The sequence below is a fragment of the Plecotus auritus genome (assembly GCF_963455305.1).
Source record: "Plecotus auritus genome assembly, chromosome: 2".
NCBI lineage: Eukaryota > Metazoa > Chordata > Mammalia > Chiroptera > Vespertilionidae > Plecotus > Plecotus auritus.
Genome location: NC_137771.1, coordinates 176,546,361 through 176,565,753, shown reverse-complemented (window position 1 = coordinate 176,565,753; position 19,393 = coordinate 176,546,361). Strand labels below are relative to the sequence as shown.

The window sequence follows — 19,393 nt, the reverse complement described above, 5'->3', positions numbered from 1 at the left end:
ACAGCGGGTCCTCACAGCCAATTGGCCTGGAGGTCAATTCCTCCCAGTGTACCAACAGCAATCAAGGCTTAACTACACCAAGACTTTGCACTCAGCCCACAAAGGGGTTTAGCAAGAGCGTCCACCTCAGGTGATTGGGGAGGCTGAGCTACTGGCCCCTATAGGTCACCTACCACGCAAAGCAACTCCATCAACACAGGGAAGCAGCCAAAATGCGGAGACAAAGAAACATGTCACGAATGAAAGAAATGGAGGAAAGCAAACTACTGGACGACATAGAGTTCAGAACCACATTTATAAGGTTACTCAAGAATCTTCTAAAAACCTCTGAGGAGCTTAGTGAGACCTTCAAGGACCTTAATGAGAATGCCAATAAAATGGAAAAGGACCAGTCAGAAATTAAGCATACTCTGTCTAAAATAAAGAATATTCAAAAACTCAACTGTAGATCAATGTACCCGAAGAATCAAACCGAAGATCTGAAATATGAGGAAACAAAAAACACCCAACCAGAAAAACAAAAAGAAAAAAGAATCCAAAAATATGAAGATAGTGTAAGGAGCCTCTGGGACAACTTTAAGCGTACCAACATCCGAATTTCTGGGGTGCCAGAAGAAGAGAGAGAGCAAAATATTGAAAACCTATTAGAAGAAATAATGACAGAAAACTTCCCCCACCTGGTGAAAGAAATAGACTTACAAGTTCAGGAAGCACACAGAACCCCATACAAGAGGAATCCAAGGAGGACCACACCAAGACACATCATAATTAAAATGCCAAGGGCAAAAGACAAAGAGAGAATCTTGAAAGCAGCAAGAGAAAAATGGTTAGTTACCTACAAGGGGGCACCCATACGACTGTCAGCTGATTTCTCGGCAGAAACTATGCAGGCCAGAAGGGAGTGGAAAGAAATATTCAAAGTGATGAACAGCAAGAACCTACAACCAAGATTACTCTACCCAGCAAAGCTATCATTCAGAGTTGAAGGTCACATAAAGAGCTTCACAGACAAGAAGAAGCTAAAAGAGTTCATCACCACCAAACCAGGATTACATGAAATGCTGAAGGGTATTCTTTAAGAAGAGGAAGAAGAAGAAAAAGGTAAAGATAAAAATTATGAACAACAAAATGACATCAAATACATACCTACCAACAAGTGAATCTAAAAATCAAGTGAATAAAAAATCTGAAGAACAGAATGGACTGGTGAATATAATAGAATGAGGGACACAGAAAGGGAGTGGACTGACAATTCTCAGGGGGAAGGGGGTGTGAGGGGTGCGGGAAGAGATTGGACAAAAATCTTACACCTATGGATGAAGACAGTGGCAAGGGGTAAGGGCATGGGGTGGGGTGGGGAATCAGGTGGAGGGGAGCCATGGGGGGAAAAAAAGAGGAACACCTGTAATAATCTGAACAATAAAGATTTATTTTAAAAAAAGAAAAAGAAAAAAAAAGTAACGTGTTTTGTTACATTATATACCCACTCTTCAATCACCCAAATTAATAGTGCTTCATTTAGCCATCATCCTTTCATGAGTTCAGTGAAAATGAGAAAATCATTCAAGATCTTTCCTTACTCTTTCTCTGGTATGGATTTAATTTCAGAGGTATGGAAGGAATTAGAAGTATCGCCTTTAATTCTAAGCACATCTACTCCTGCTCCAACTCTCAGACCACTTCCATTCCAATGCTGTGAGACAGAACAGCTTTGCTCATGCTATGGCTATTTGTGTACATGTGTATTTCCCTCCTTAATCCTTTGGGGCAGGGCTATGCCTTCTGTATCTCTCCAACATGTTTGGCCAACATTAGACAGAAAACACATTCATGAATGAATGAATAGGTACTGAAGATCTGAAGAGCATAATGGTAAAGAAATATAACCTAAAAATATTTTTTAAAGGGATACTGCATTCCTCTCTTCCACTCTGGCATCTAGTGTTTCATACTGCAAGTCATCATCACCATCACTTCCTGTAGAGAGTGGTTTCATCTAAAATCGGCTGAGATACAACTGTAATGTCAGATGCTGTCACTAATTCAGGGTTGAAGTCATCAAGTTCAGCCTCTGACCCATTAGAGGACTGTCCTCTGCAACCTTGTTGTAAGTCCCTTCTTAAATGTGTAGACAGTAGATGGTTCATAGAGCAGTTCATCCTATGAGGACTTCTGATAGCAGAAAATGCTTCCTGAACATTGAGGCAAAACGTGCTTCTTGGAGCCAGTCAGAATCTATCTGTGCTCCTACTTTTGTGGACCAGCTCAGCTAGAGGTTTCTGTGTAAAGCCTCCCTTCCTATGGGTTTACAGAGAAACCTTGCGCTGTGCCTTTAATACACAGTTTGCAGACCACTCACTTTTCTAGTTACTTTCTTGAATAAGTTTTTATTTGTCATAGTTTGCCTTAAAATGTGGTCTTAAGGATCAGATTATTACTTCTCATGATATGGACACAGCATTTCTTTAAATGCTGCCTTAGGTTGTTCTAACCTTTTGTTTTTGAAAGTCTCTACATCAGTGTTAACTTACATTCCAGCCATATTTCTTGCTGGCTTCCTCATCCAAATTTCTCTAAGAGTTCAAAACCTCTTGGCTGATTACTGACCCTGTTGATCATATCTATTATTATATATCAAAGGATTAAGTTATCTTTAGTAGTTTACAACAGGCCCCTGGCATTTTGGTAAACATGTAAAAGAAAGAAGCCACCAGCAGTGTGATCAACATGGATGCTTAAGCTCACACAAATCAGGGAAAATAGAATCTTATTTTTCATATGGCACACGCATTGCCATCAGTATGTAATTCTGAATTCCTGAGATTGGGCCAGACTCTAGTTTACACAACAAATAAATAGAACTCTTCTCTTATCCCTGTCCTTGTATTTTTATTTGAATGCCTGAGATTTTCAAACTCAGATAGCCCAGGTAGTGTGCCAAAAATTCTTTAAATATCCAGCACATTGTGCAAGCCCTTTTTGGAAAAGCTAAGACTTATTATGGCTCACTTTTTATCAGAAGACATTTAATAGACTATAAGTCAGGGGCTACTTCTTACCTAGAATTGAATCTGCTTTCTCTCATGTTATGAATTAAAGTTGGTAATTTTGTTTAATTTTAAATTGTTATTTAAGTCATTTGAAACCAGCTTTCACCTTTTTGAAGGAAGGCAGGAATAAAGAGTAATAGGCCTATTAATCGATAGCTTAAATATTATATGAATTATTTTTATTTAAATTTGACAAGTTTTATTTAGAAATGAAAAGCTTAATAAATAAGTCTGATGTCAATTCAATAAGTAAAATAGCATTCAAAAGATGGAACCCATTTAGTTCGTTTTGGATGAACAAACATATACTGTGCATCTACCTTTTGCACCTGGTATAGTTCTACAGAATAAGGAACACAAATGTAAATAATAAAAATACTGCCCTCAAGATGTTCACATATTTTAATAACTGCATACACTTTTTGTTGAAGCTGAAACAGAAAAATATTAATGAACAAGGAGACCAGGCATATATCCAAATCTACCTTCAAGAAAAATAAACAGAACTTCAGAAAATTTATACTTATAAAAGCCTTCTTCTGTAGACCAAATACCAAGATCAATTTCTTTAACCCATGAAACAGACTTTATATTCATGTTTATATTTATAAACACTTTATATTCATGTTTTAATATGAAAATGCATTACACACTTGTAATTAAAATATTTTGTGGATAAATTATATGTCGTCTGCATAATGCAGAGGAATGCTATGAACCTTTTATGCTAAAATGCTTTGCGATTTAGTTTGTAAGTGAGAAATACCTTCATTAAAAAAAAAAAAAAAAGATATGTCAAATGTTTTCTGTTCACGCTGGAAGTTGCAGAGAAAAGCTGGAAGAGAAGTAATCCGAGGCATGGCCGCCAGGGGGCCTCAGGAGAGGTTATGCAAATCCCTACCTGGAACTGAAAGCTGCCCAAACTGAGGAGTTCTGGGGCAGCCAAAACGTGGAAATCTCAGAACTAGAATACCAAGGAAAATGAGTACACTGGCCCCAGCTCCACGGACTTTCCTTTTACTGAAATTCATTGTACAAAGGTGAATATGGTGTCCTTCCTCCTGGCACAGAAGAAGGCTTTGAAGGAGAGTCCTACTGGGCCAACTGAGGTACACTGGGCCAACTTCAATCCCCTGACTAATAGACTGACTGCAAATTGTATTTTAGCAAGGATTTGAATGCAGTGTCAAAACTTCTCCTTCATCTCCTAGGTTTGTGTGTGGCATGTGGCAGGGGCTGGGACAGGGGCAAACATAGGTTTTAGTGCAAAGTATTAGTGGAACCATTAAGAAGCAGACATTAAATGAAGCTATGTTGGCAATCACTGCTCACCAAAGACAAAGCTAAATTGTCTCTATGGTTAATTTTCCTAAGAAATCACAAAGTTCCAGGAAAAGAAAAATGCAGTGCATTTAGTCCAAGGTACTATGGGTGATGAAGGGATTTTATGGAAAGTAACCTCACAGGTGATCTGGTCAAACATTCCTAACTGGGTAGTCATGGTGGATAGTTATGCCCAGGCCTATAACTTATTTAATAAAAGGTTTATCTTTGCCTTAAGCAGGCCCTATCCATTGTTTTGTGCATCTAGGTCCCTTTTTTGGCCATGCCCCTCCTAAGCATCTCTAAAATCCTGATGCCCTCCCCCCGCCCCCGTGACATATAATTCTTATTACTCAAAAAGTGAACTTCTATTCACATGGAGGAAGCCTAAAAGGCCATTAATTTGGTCTAAACAAGCTTCCAAAGAACATGGCATCCATGAAAGAGAAAAGTAAAAGAAGGAAAGAACAGTTGAAGAACTGAGGAAGAAATCACTAAGAAATTGTTTTAAAAAATAATAATATGAAGCGATATGAAAAAAAATAGCAAATAAAGTTTCAAAACACATAATAGAGAACTGAAATGCATAAATATGTCATAATATATTTATATTCTGAATATGAGGCCCCTAGAACCATAAGAAATGCAAAAAAATCACTGTTAATAACTCATTCTCAAATTGCCCCCCCTAAAAATCAAATTGCCCCCCTGTGGGGCATGTGCCCCATGTTGGGAACCACTGATCTAGGTTAATGCACCTTTGAAATAACCACCCTCAAAAGAGCACAAAATCTTGTGAATTATCCTATAACCCAATCCCTGCCTTGCTTTCACCCTATGCAGTCTTCCTATGTTCCCTCCTTAATTTCAAATGCATAAAAGAAACTGCAAAACTGTCATTCTCCATAGCACTTGAGGTCTTGCTTGCCAGCAACTGTTGTCAGTTTTGGCTCAAGTCACCTCTTGTGAAAGTTCTCTACAGGTTTGGATGCTTTTACGTCGACAGTACTCACCCATTCTTATCGCAGGGCATGACTCCCCAGAGATCCAAGCCCTCCCTTGTCAAGGTGCCTGTCTAAACAGAAACAAGCACTCAGTTTACTCTGAAGATCTAGCTCCCCATCGTGAAGACAAATAAGGTTTGTCTTAATAGAATAACATATGCCACAACATTTTTATAGAGATCAATACTTCAAGCAAGAGTACAGTGAGGTGGGTATCTGGACTCCTGGGGGAAGCTTGGATGAGCTCATCCCAGTTGTATGGCCAGCAAGAGCTTAATCTCTGCACTTTAGTGATCTCAGCAATAAAAGGAAGAAAGCCAGATCTGCCTTACATATTTCAGAGGCTTGTTCTGAGATTGAGGCCAGATTAAACAGATGGGAAAGTTCTTGGTAAGCCTACAAGAGCTAAAAATAATGGGTGAATCCCAGTTCTTATTGCAGAAGTTAAAAGTGTGTCATCAGAAATAAGTAATGGGAGTAGGAAAATTTTCTATTGTCCTCAAGAAATGGCTTGTTATTTGACACATACTTAGTTAAAAGGTGCTTGTTGGTACTTTTCTCAGTGTAGTGTAATGATGAAGAGTTTATCTGGGCTAAAACACCAGCTGTGTGATCTAGGCAAATTACTGAATTCCTCTAAACATCAGAGCTCTTGCCTGTAACATGGTTATAATCATATAAAGTTGTTGTGAAGATTAAATGAGATAATACAATAAAGTGCTTAATTTAATGTCTGGCATAGAGTAAGAGCTGATAATAATGATAATTACTCATAATAATTATTTATTTAATATTCAAATTCTTGTCACAATTAGCTTCCCACCCCATTTCTTTTTCCAAGTCCAAGGATAATATGATTTCATAAATAGAACATCTTTCCTTATAATGCTAGTTTGATCGCAAAATAATGCTGAAATGGTAGCAAAAGCCACATTAACCTTTTGTTCTGGGTAGATAGCTTGATTAGATATTATAGCTCCGATCTCATTAATTCTCTGTTGTCAAAAACCTTCAATGGACTGTTTATTGGGTACAGATTTATGTTTGGGAAGGTGAATACAATTCTGGAGATGGGTGGTGGTGATGGTTGCATAATAATTTGAATGCACTTACAGCCACTTAAGAAGGTTAAAATGGTAAGTTTTATATTATGTATATTTTACCACAATAAAAAGAATAAGAAAAGGAAAGGCAACAATCTATATATATAAAGTCTTAAGTGACCGGCCGGTAGCTATGAGGCACACTGACCACTAGAGGGCAGGCGCTCAACTTTGCAGAGTCCTGTCTTCCACTCCGGGACCCCTAGGGGGATGGCAGAGAGCCGGTTCAGCCTGATCCCCCCGCAGGCCAGGCTGAGGGACTCCACCCGTGCATGAATCTGTGCACCGGGCCTCTAGTAAAAAATAAAAGCCTTCAATAGCTTCCCACTGCCTAAAGAAATATTTCTTAGCCAGACATTCAAGGCTTATAAACACACTCTCCCATCACTAATGTCCTGCTCTGATCAAAACCACATTTTATTGCTCTTTAGACTCTATGCCTTTGCCCATAATCTCCTGCCTATAATAGTTTTGTATTGTACATATTTTAAGTATTTTTGTAATGTTTGCCATCTTAAAAAATATTTCTAGCTGAAGAGAGACCACCTCTCTGGGGCTGGCAATTACTAGTAGAAGAGACAGCAAGGAACTCAGGCAAGAGCACATTTTTGCTATGCAAACTAACCATTGGGTAGCCAAATCTCCCGTATCTCTGGTCACACTCCCCAGGAAACAATATTCCTCGGGGCCAGGTATCAGACAACTAGGGACCATCTCGACAGCCCAAAGCTCACCAGAACCATTCAAACTAGCCAATCATCAGTTGTTTACCCTGCCTAGTCTTGCATTTTCTGCAGGAACCCCAATAAAGACCATGGCCTCAGCACTCCCCTCACTCCTGCTTTGCTTCCTGCGGCCTTGCCTGGTGAGCTGTGCCTCTTCTTTCTAGAGGGAATGTGAATAACATTGACCTTTCCCTGTCATCACTCAGCCACCTTCATAAATGAAGACCTGGCACAAAACCACCTTTCATTTCCATCTTATCCTCCCACAGCTTCCATCTTTACTCCAGCATATGTGTATACAGACTAGAAGAATACCTTCAAGAGAAGGCAGAATAAGAAGCTGGCTGGGAGTAACTGCCATATAATCAAGGATAACTTTAAATAAACTCTTCCTTTTTCATTCATTCATTCACTCATTCATTAATTCAATAAGTATTTATTGAATACTGACTATGCCAAGCAATATTCTTAACATTAGGGATACAACAGTAATCATAGTAAAAGATTTAAATTTCATTCTCTGAGGGTTTTGGTGATAGACAGAATGCTATTTTAATTAATTGTGTTTCATAGACCATTGGAGATGGAAGGATCCTAAAAGATTCTTTAATGCAGTACCTACTGTGCCTTCTCCAAACCCTATAATCTGAGAACTCAGGAGATGTATCTTTCCTAGGTCACACAGCCAACCAGGGATAAAGTGAAGTCAGATACCCACATCCTGTTTCCCAACTCATGAGAGTGTAAAGCACTTATACAGGATGACAATGATGATTAAAATGGGGTGAGAATGAAGATGAAACACACATACCTTGTCAAAGCAGACAAGGTTTAATTGCCCACATACATTGATCCTCTGGGGACTGATGCAAAAGATGCCTCTCTTCTTTAGCCTCCTCTGGGCATAGATAATGCCTGTGGTCAGGGCGGCAGGTAGAGCAGGAGGAACTGCAATTGTGATGACATCCAGGGCTTTCTTCACCACCTCCCCGGGAGCTTCCTGGAAGATACCTCACTCTCACTATCACAGATAAATCGATCACAAAAAGCTTTGTGCAAATGCCCTAACCGGTTTGGCTCAGTGGATAGAGCATTGGCCTGCAAACTCAAGGGTCCCAGGTTTGATTCTGGTCAGGGGCATGTACCTTGGTTGTGGGCACATCCCCAGTAGGGGGTGTGCAGGAGGCAGCTGATTGATGTTTCTCTCTCATCGATGTTTCTAACTCTCTATCCCTCTCCCTTCCTCTCTGTAAAAAATCAATAAAAAAATATATTTTTAAAAAAAAAGCTTTGTGCAAATGACTTTTTCCTTCTTTTTGTTTACCTATTTAGATTAAATTTCTAGAAATAATATCAGCAAGTCAAACATGGGTCACAGAGTATGAACATATTTTGGTTCTTAATACATTTTGCCAAAGTGCAATGAAAAAGGCTTGTAACGATTCATATGCTACCAGCAGGCAACCATGGGCCAATTTGCCATGTACCCTCACCAATTAATATTTCTCATTTCATAGCTACTAAATATTACATTATTGCAATAAATATATTCTCAGATTAAAAATAATATAAGGAAATATTGTGCAAGCGTAGAAGCATGTTGATATCTTGATAAGCAAAATGTTTTATCCCATTAGATTGAATTGTTATTATGGACCTTGGTGATCAATTGCTTATGTTGGAGAGCTTGGGAGTACATAGGTCAGTTTCAGTGCTTGGCTTTGTTTCCCATGTTTGTAATCCCTAGATTAAAGTCAACATGTAGAGTATAAAACAGACATGGGTGAGTATGTATGTACATGTAACAAAAGCAGCTTACCCCGCTGAGCACGTAGACACATAAAGTATAGATCATCCCAATGGTGGCGGTCCCTACGAGGCACAGGAGGAACCTGATGGCATCCCTGTAGAGCTTAAAGTTCATCGGCTTGGGATACAAGATGGATCTCACGAGGTCCCCCTTTGCAGTGTTGAATCCTGAAGCGATAAACACACACCCCACCCTCTCAGGATGACAAATCCTATGCTGGTGCTCTTCTAAACCTCAATCCAACATTGCCTTTGTTTTCTCTAGAGTCATTTAAAAAGCATTTAACCCCAAGTGAAATTAAAGGGTAATTGGGAAAATATTTAAGTGCCAGAATGGAAATATCTTATCTATTTCAGAGCCTATTACTCTGGCCTTCCTTCCCTCTACTTTCTATTCCAGTGCATTCCAGAGACAGGGAATGACTCATGAGCATGCATGCACACGCATGCATGCACACGCACCCATGCTCACTCTCTCTCTTTTACACACACACACACACACACACACACACACACACACGTCACTTGAATTTAAACTAAGTGGCCCAGTAAATACTGATGGATTCAATTTCTATTACGTTTGGATGTCAAGTTTTCTGTTTCTAGTGCTGCCTAGAAAGAACTCAGGATTTGAGCTTAAAAGACCTGAGTTCTGGGTCCAGCTCAGCCAGTGCCTGGCTGTATGGTTTGCGAAAGTCCACTTGAATTGTGTGAGCCCCAGATGACTCATGTAGGCACTTGTTTTGCAAGTACTGTATATGCAAGTAGTTTATAAACTACAAAGCACATAAATAGTAATATTATCATCAGTACTATTATTTTTAAAAGGTATATGCCATAGTTCAATTCACATTTAAAAATATATAAATTTAGTATATTTGGTTTGTTTTCTAAAGACTGCTCCATACCTAATAAATTTAAGACACTAAATAAACTGAACAAGAACATTTAATTAAAATGACAAAATGGGAGGAAGAGATGCTGACTAACCAGTCTGCAGTACCACAGCTCTCACAGTCCTGGAGCAAGCTCCCTTGGCCTGGATAACCTCTGTTCCACAGAAGAGGATGTGCCGTTTGTAATCCGCTTCGCTCTGTGTTTTCCAGGGCACAGAGCTATCCATCTTAGGTAATGGAGTCTTAGTGACTGGGATACTTTCTCCTATGGAAAACAAGCCATGCACTTTGTGAGGCAAGATGCCCTCACTCATTTAAATCATGAGTGCACTTACACATCCTATAGGAGATGTTTGTTGTGAGCCTGCCATGGGGCAGGGACAACCCTAGACACTAGAAATACAAGGAGGAACATAATGCTTGTTTAAGATGTCCGTAGTCGGAGAGGAACACAGACATGTAACAAATAAATATAATGCCATGTTATAAATACTATGAGTACTATAAAACCAAACATGGATGCTGAAATAACCATGTAGGGAATAGCAAAATGTGTAGTTTAGAATGTGGGGGTGTTGGGAATAAAGGGCCATGAGACCTATTAGGAGCCAAAGCCTGCAGGGCCCTAAGTGCATGTTTCATTGTGTTGTTTTTTGTGGGTTTTGTGTGTGTGTGTGTGTGTGTGTGTGTGTGTGTTTTCCCATAGGCACTAGTGGCAGAAAGGGAATGGGGAGATGTTTAACTGTTTTGTTAGGTTAGAGGCTGGACATTGAGCTGGAAAATGATCACAAGACTCCCCACTGGAAAACATGAGGTTTGAAATATGGCAGCTGGCAGTGGGAGTAGAAAGGAAGTGCTAGATTTAAAAAAAATAAGGAAGTAAGAAACTATCAAACTTGGGGAATCCTATATAATAAAAGCCTAATATGCTAAGTATCTGGTCATCCGGCCAGCTGTTCAACCAATCAAGGCATAATATGCTAATGATATGCTAAGGCCCCTCAACCACTCGCTATGATGTGCACTGACCACCACGGGGCAGATGCTCTGACCTGTAGGATAGCTTACTGCTGGGTTCCTGCTGATTGGGACTGAGCAAAATGGGCCGGACACACCCTGGAGCCCTCCCAAAGTCCCTGCCCAGTTGTCCAACCTCCGCATCCCTCCCCAGCCCTGATCATGAACCAGTGGGGTCCCTCAGCCTGGCCTGAGCCCTCTCGCAATCCTGGACCCCTTGGAGGACATTAGAGAGCAGGTTTCTGCCTGATCCCGCTCAATGCAGGAGCTTCCCCCTGGTGGTAAGTGCACTCCAACAGAGGGGAGCACTGCTCAGCCAGAAGCTGGGCTCATGGCTGGCGAGCACAGCGGCGGTGATGGGAGCTGCTCCTGCCTCCCTGGCAGCACTAAGGATGTCTGACTGACAGCTTAGGCCCTCTCCCCCAAGGGCTCCTGGACTGCGAGAGGGTGCAGGCCAGGCTAAGGGACCCTCCCCACCCTCCCACCCCTGAGAACACGAATTTTGTGCACCAGGCCTCTAGTATTTTATATTGTCAGTTTAGAGGGACAGAGAAATTGCAAGTGGCTTCCTGGTGTCTGACTTTGGAGAATGAGCAGAAGGTGCCATTACTTATCAATGTAGGGATTATAGGAGGAAGGAGGAATTGCCTTTGATCACCTCGAGTTGGAGAGGCCTGTGTAACAACCATGTTGAGATGTTTTGTAGCTGGTTAGAAACTTATTTGGGTCTGGAGCTCAGAGGAGAGGTTTGAAGGAAGATTTTAGTCAGAGTTCATCACCTTAGAGGTGATATAAAGGCCACTTAGAAACTGAGTGTAGGATAAGAAGACATAGCAGCAACAATCAAAGAAATGGGGGAAGAGGAACAGCACAGGAAGCTGACCAGCTTGGTTGGTGGTAGAAGAACTCAGAAAGACAGCGTTACCTTGGAAAGTTAGGGAGAAGAGAATTTTCAGAATAAAGAGATGGTGAGAATAGTCAAAACCAGCAGAGCGGTCAATAAAAAGAGAAATTTAAAGAATCCATTGGGCCCTGACCGGTTTGGCTCAGTGGATAGAGCGTCGGCCTGCGGACTGAAGGGTCCCAGGTTAGATTCCGGTCAAGGGCATGTACCTGGGTTGCGGGCACATCCCCAGTAGGGGGCGTGCAGGAGGCAGCTGATCGATGTCTCTCTCATCGATGTTTCTAACTTTCTATCCCTCTCTCTTCCACTCTGTAAAAAATCAATAAAATATATTTTTTTTTAAAAAAAGAATCCATTGGGTCCTGCCGGCATGGCTCAGTAGTTGAGCATTGACCTATAAACCAATAGATCATGGTTCAATTCCCGGTCAGGGTACATGCCCAGGTTATGGGCTCGATCCCCAGTGGGGGACATGTAGGAGGCAGCCAATCAATGATTCTCCTCATCATTGATGTTTCTGTCTCTCTCTCTCTTCCTCTCTGAAATCAATTATATAGCATATATTGGCCAGTGAAGGGAGAGGGGTGGGTTGCAGTGGGTTGAAGTGCAAACACAGGTGGTAAATGAAGTTGTGAAAGTAGTGATGGCTTCTGAGGAACAAAGCTTGTAAAACTTCCACTGGTTGCTGCAGAGTGGGCAGTATAAAGTCAGATACATGTTCCTGTATGCTAGGGCCACTTGGCATTGCAAAAGTCTGAGCACTAAGGGATGTTTATAAATCTAAGGATTCCTTTGGAAAAAGAAACAGACCTGCCATGTTTTCTTTGCTTTTTTTTTTTGTTTGTTTGTTTTGGTAAGTTCACATAGGAGTGAGGTGTGTGTTCGTTTCCATTTCATACCTTTCTGACAAAGGGATTTGACTTGGATTTTAATGAGAACCATAGGATGTCAGTGTGTATTCGCAGCCTCCCGTTTAGTCTCTGAAAGACTTTATGTTTCTTCATCTTACAGAAATATTGACACACCACCTCCTAAAAAATGCATACGGGAGTGAGAATTCAAAGCACTGCGACCTTGAGCAAGTTACTTCTCCTCTCTGGACCTCAGTTTTCTTATCAATGAGATGCAATGACCTCTAAGGACCTGCCCAGCTCCAGCATGCTATTTAAAAATGAACTCCAGTTAGTCCCAAATACCAGGTTTGCCAAATCCTGCATCATGAACTTTTTCAACATTTTCAAGCCAAGCTAGGAAGAGCTTGCACTTAACTCTGTGGGTTTCAAGATGTTCTTGAATGTTTTTAAACCCTCAAGTTTATCTGAAGACAAGTTTTATATAAAAAAATACTAAATATAAGAAGCACAGGTAATTCTGGAACGTCTAATGAGCTCTACAATATTTTAAAGTAAATCACAGGGTTATAAGAACCCTTTGTTCAAGAATGAAATGCTCAGGACTCAAAAAGTGACCACTGTATCAAAATCAGTACACAGAAAGCAGCTTTGAATTAAGCTCTCAGATATATCCAGGACAGAACTGTTAATGAGATTCATGGGAATGGGAAGGGCCCACAACTGCCCCACACTTTGCCCTTGTCATTCAGGTAAAGGAGCCTGGGAGCACTGGGAAAGCTGAAGAAGGAGACAGAACCTCACCTGTCAGCATGCCTTCATTCACCACACAGCTGCCATCAAGCAGGATGGCATCACATGGCATTTGTACTTTGCTCCCTGTCAAAATTAATAGGTCTCCGGGAACGAGAAAGCGTGATTCCAGCTCTTCGACTCCAGCTGAAAGTGTGAGAAGACAGAGTCGAGTCAGTTCTTTTTCCCACAAAAACATAGCCCAACATCTGCCTAAATTAGAAATCTAAAATTTCTATTGTAGTTCATCTCATGGTAAAATTCCTGAACATGCAATGAAACTAAAGCAGTCATATTTTTGTGCAAAAAATTAAAATTTAAAGTTATCAAAAATGCATTATAAAATTTACAAAAGCCTCCATTAATCAAAAAAGGGGGGATAGTAGGGTAATATCATGTAAGGAAAAATATCCTATAAGTAAATTACATATAGAAAACTTTTACTTTACAAAATTAGTTTTCATTTGTAATGCTAACAGCAAGACACCCATGAAAAACACACATGGTGTCTAAATAAGACAAAGGAAAATCGTTTGGGCAAAAAAAAAGGATCCCAAATCAATTATATAGAAAAGATTCCTTTATTAACTTTTGGTCGAGAATATGTTTATATATTTTCAGAAAACAACTCCAAGACCATGTGGACTCCTGCAACAGAGAGGAATTGACAGGTCTGCTCCAACCACGAAGACAAGAGGAGAAACAGTCCAGAGATGGAAGACGCTGACGACGCCTTGCCACGCTAGCAGTCAGCAGCTGTGCAACGCAGCAGGTTGCCTAGGACCAAACCAGAGAGGGTCGGACCTGCATTGCCACCTTGTGCCCACCATCCAGATATCATTGCTGACATGTACACTTAAGGAACTGTTTGACATTGAAACGGGGACTCAGAACTGTTGGACATTGAAATTGGGACTCAAACATTTTTTGTTATTATATGTTTATTTCTAGTCTGCAGAGGCAAGATTTTTTTAAAGGAAAGAAATGGGGAAAAAAATAGATACAGAGGCAAAGAAGCATTGAACAGACTGTCAAACTACAGCAGGAAGGCAGAGGAGGTTGGGGCGGGGGTGGGGGGGGCTGTAAGAGATCAACTGAAGGACTTGTACGCATGCATATAAGCATAACCAATGGATAAAAGATACTGGGGTGGGGAGGGGCACAGGTAAAGGCATGTACTGGGGAGAAGGGGAGGCCAGGGGAAGGTCAATGGGGGGGAAAAAAGGAGACATATGTACTACTATTTGTAATACTTCAAACAATTAAAAAATTAATTAATTAATTAATTTAAAAAAAAAGAAAAAAGAAAGCAACCAGGGAACTTTTACAAAGGTTATTCCTCAACATTGATTTAAAAATCCAAAAACAATCAGAAGAAAAGCAATACATTCAATTACAAAAAATAAATAAAAAACCTTCGTGAGGCAAAAAAAAAAAAAAAAGAAAGAAAAAATGAGAAATTCAGAAAACATGTTTGAAACTTAAAGTATAGACAAAGATTAATATTCCTAAAACATAGAATTCCTTAAAAAAAAAAGAGAGAGATGTATAGCAAAATTGATAGATGTTAACAGATAGTCCCCCCTCCACCACACACATACTAGTACACACAGAAATTGCAAGGGGCATGTTAAACATTTGAAAAGATGCTCATTCTTACTCATAGTAAGAAAAATGAAAATTCCTTCCGTCTTTTCTTCCTGCTTTCCTGCCTTCCTTTACTTCTTTCTTCCCTTATTTAGTCCCAAAGCTATAAGGGCTTAAGCAAGATAGGTGCCCATCCAGGTGTCTGGGTGAGGGGGAGATGGGGTGATAGCTTGTGTGGATGTTGGAACCTAAGAAGGATGGCCTGGTGCAGGGTGTCAGAGCCCGTGTAAGAAGAAAAGGGCCCCAGAATGGCAGTGGCCTGGTGACAGATATTGAAGTCCTAGCATGCGAGTGCGGGGGGACATCAGCAGTGACTGATGATGAGTTACATGCAAGCGAGACTGACACAATAACTAGATATAAAGAACCTTGTGGGAGGCAGATCTCTCACTGAAGCAAGGAAGTTATAAATATAACCAGAATGAACTCTGGTCTCCATAGAATTGAAGACAACAGTATAAATTGATGGTTTTCAGTAGACAGATGGAGTAGTAATATAGATGTAAATGGCAATCCATTAATGTAGAAGGAAAGATAAAATTAGAAAATCACCATTTAATTATTGAATCAATATTTAATCTAGCCAAGGGACATCAACTAGTGGGTAAAAATTTGATGAGGATGATATATAGTCTCAAAGTATCTCTTAACAAAATAACTACTAATTACAAAGAGAAAAAAGTAAATTTACAATAGAAAAACCTGGCAGATACCATTTAATTAAGTAATCCACACTAATTTCAGTAGTAATAAGACAAATTTAAAGTATATATCACATGAAAGGAAGCCGTGAGAACTCAGCATTACTTCTCTGATATGCCAGCTAAAAAATGCATAACCTGAATTTAACTGTGAGGGAACATCAAACAAATCCACATTGAGGGACATTCTACAAAATAACCAGATCAAAGAGTCAAGGTCAAGGAAAAAATGAAGAAGATTAAAGAGACATTGCAAATAACCCTATTGGGCCCTCCTAAGTCCTTCCCTATAAAGAACAAGAAACCATTGGAGCAATTTGACTAGGTCTGGGCATTTGCTGGTATTAATATGTCAATGTTCATTTTCTGTTATTAATGTTTATTCTGCCATTTATATAGAAGAATGTCCTCATCTGTAAGAAACATACACTAAAGTATGGAGGGTTATAGAGCCACATGTCAGCAACTTCTCAAATGGCTCAGGAAAAGGGTAATATGGACTATTCTTGCAACAACTCCATAAGTTTTTAATTATTTCCTAAAAAATATGAGAAATATATATGACATAACATTGCTCACCTATATGATTAGAAAAGTCTAAATGCTTGCCAGTATATTCTGTTTGCAAGACTGTGAGGAAACAGACACTTTCACACATTTCTGGTGCAAATGCAAACTGGTACAAAGTCTAAGGAAATGAACTTGGCAATATCTATCCCTTAAAAGTGAAAATGCATTTATTCTGTAACTCAGCAATTTTACTTCTATACCAATAGATTGGCAAAGCTATGAACAGACACAGAAAGTATGAAAAGACATATGCACAAGGCTTTTTTTAAATTACAGCGTTGTTTGTCATAGTAACAAACTGAAAAAAATAATCCTTCGGTAGAGAACTGACGGAGTAAACAATGACTCCTCCACACAAGACAGTACTATGCAGCTGAAACAATGAATGAAGAATATCTACATCTCTTTCTATGAAAGGGTGTCTGGGAAACATAGTTAAGTATGTAAAATGTATATATCAGGAAATATAAATTAAGTGTGTATGTTACACTCCTGTTATCTAAAATCAACAACATAAACATGTGTCCTATTCTGTAAATATACTATATAGCTCTAAATATTATGAATGTAAGAATAAGCCAAACAAAATCAAAAATGGTAATGATAGAGAGAATGACTTTATAAGGTAGAGAGAAAAGGGATTGGAATCATATTGTTGCTGGGTGTGTTGGTTTGTTATTGTGAGATTATTGTGCATAACAGGATAAAGCAAATGAGTAATTTGTTGCTGTCATTGAGAATCCCCATTTTAGGTATGGAGAAAGGAGATACAATAGTACAATTAACAATGGTAAATAAAAAACCCATGTTTCTAAACATGAATTGGAACTGTCAGTACGAACTCCATAATGTATTTTACCTTTATATCCTTTCCTTGGTATGCCCTCTGAAAAGGCCTAGAAACAATTAGTAACACCATAGAAATGAGCACTTCTTATGCTCTGATTGAGGTCTCTAAGTACCATACCTAAGAGCTCCTTGGGAAAATGGGTATGTCTCAGTTTGGAGCAGGAATTATTCAAAATGAATTTGGAATACCTTGTTATATCATAAATCATTAAAACATTCAGAGACTACAGGATCATGTCTAAGGAACTCAAGAGCCAACCTAAAGAGGCTCTGAATGGCCAAAAATGGGACGATTTCAATAAGAATAAAAACAAAAACTGCAATGGATGGAAATGTATCAACCATGTTTAACCTTGTACATTCACAATGACACTAAGAAAAAAAAAACACCTTTGAAAATGCTAGAGGATTAATGCATTATTTTGAAAGCTGATAAATAAAGAGGAATAGCCTTTTTATACTATATACTTTCTTAAACTGTATCTCCAGATAATGAAATAGTTTTTTGGACTATTTACAGAAATAGTCCACTTAATATATAAATATGGCTTGATAGAAGTAGAAATTTGAAATTCCTAGTGAAATAATAAATCTAGATCATGAGCATTTATGATATCACAAAAAGAAGACATCAGATACTATGTACCTCTCAATAGAAGTACACAATACTAACTAAGAAGCATTCTTGCCAAAATACAAGCCTCAGATATGACTACCAATTTATAGAAAATATAAGGAGTAGAAAATTATGTTAAATAATTCCATGAGTATGCAACTAATATAATCTGAACTGTGGAAACCATAGGATGAACCACTTATTTTCTTTATCAAAATATATGCATGGAAAGAATATTTGACTTTGGGTAATGGGCACACAATGCAACATACAGATGATGTATCATAGAATTGTACATTTAAAACCTATATAATTTTGTTTACCAATGTCACCTAATAAATATAATTTTCAAAAATTGCAAGAAAAAATAAGGTATGGAAGAGAGAAAGCGTGGATTTAAATAAACTTGTGACCTATCAACCAACTGCAGTTTATGGACTTTATTTGGATTCTGATTTGAAAATTTATAGACTATATATGTATAAGTATACTAGTATATGTGCATGCACACACACATACACACTTCTGACTCAGTTGATAAATTTCAACACTGCCTGTATAGTTTATGATTTTTTAAATTATGAGATTATTATTTTAGATGTGCTAAAGGAATTGAAAGGGAGTCTTTACCTTTTAGGTATATATTAAAATGGTTTTTTAATGAAATGACATGGCAGCTGGAATAGTTAAAAAATAATCCAAGGTGAAGGAGGAAGTAGAACAGAAGGAAAAAAGATTCAATGAGTTGATAATCATTGAATCTGGGTGATAGGTACATGGGGTTTCACTATCATAGTCTCTGCATTGTTGTATATGTTCAAAATATTTTATCATAGAAAATTAAGATAAGAAGATACCCAGGACATTTTTAAAAGGTAAAGATTCGTTTTCAGCCAAGATATAACAAAAAGGACCAGCTTTATCTGCCCATCTGAAAAAAAGCCTTACAAAATATATGAAACAATGGTTTTAGACACTGAACATAAGCAAAATAAAAATAATAAGAAGAAAGAAAGAAAAAAATTGGGAAACAAAAGTGCCCTATAATTGCTCAATTTATTACCTTTAGAGAGTTTCCAGGCCACTATGGGGGGAGAGGGAACCCAGATTATGCTCAGAGGGTACTTGAGTTCAGTACAGAGATAAAAGTCTATGGAGGGCAACAGACCTAAGTAGTAGATACTTTTAGGAGGAGGACATACAGAGGCCAAGAGACATATGAAAACATGCTCAAAGTCACTAATCATCCGAGAGATGCAAATCAAAATGACAATGAGGTACCACCTCACACCTGTCAGAATGGCTATCATCAATAAATCAACAAATGATAAGTGTTGGCGAGGATGAAAAGAAAAAGGAACCCTCATGCACTGTAGTGGGAATGCAGACTGGTGCAGCCACTGTGGAGAATAATATGGAGTTTCCTCAAAAAAACTAAAAATAGAACTCCCATTTGACCCAGTGATCCCACTTCTAGGAATATATCCCAAGAAACTAGAAACACCAATCAGAAAGGATATATGCACCCCCTATGTT

The 19,393-nt window shown here is 38.9% G+C and overlaps 1 protein-coding gene across 1 annotated transcript in view; it reads right to left on the bottom strand.

Annotated features, from left to right (window-relative positions):
• ATP13A4 (ATPase 13A4) overlaps positions 1-19,393 on the bottom strand; it is a 130,383-nt gene that overhangs the window by 47,050 nt on the left and 63,940 nt on the right. The window contains exons 9-13 of the mRNA XM_080656236.1: positions 13,487-13,621; positions 10,005-10,175; positions 9,025-9,182; positions 8,017-8,205; positions 5,387-5,448 (exon numbers count right to left, since the gene is read on the bottom strand). Of these exons, the coding sequence (XP_080512362.1) occupies positions 5,387-5,448; positions 8,017-8,205; positions 9,025-9,182; positions 10,005-10,175; positions 13,487-13,621 (715 nt within the window). The remainder of the gene's footprint in view (positions 1-5,386; positions 5,449-8,016; positions 8,206-9,024; positions 9,183-10,004; positions 10,176-13,486; positions 13,622-19,393) is intronic.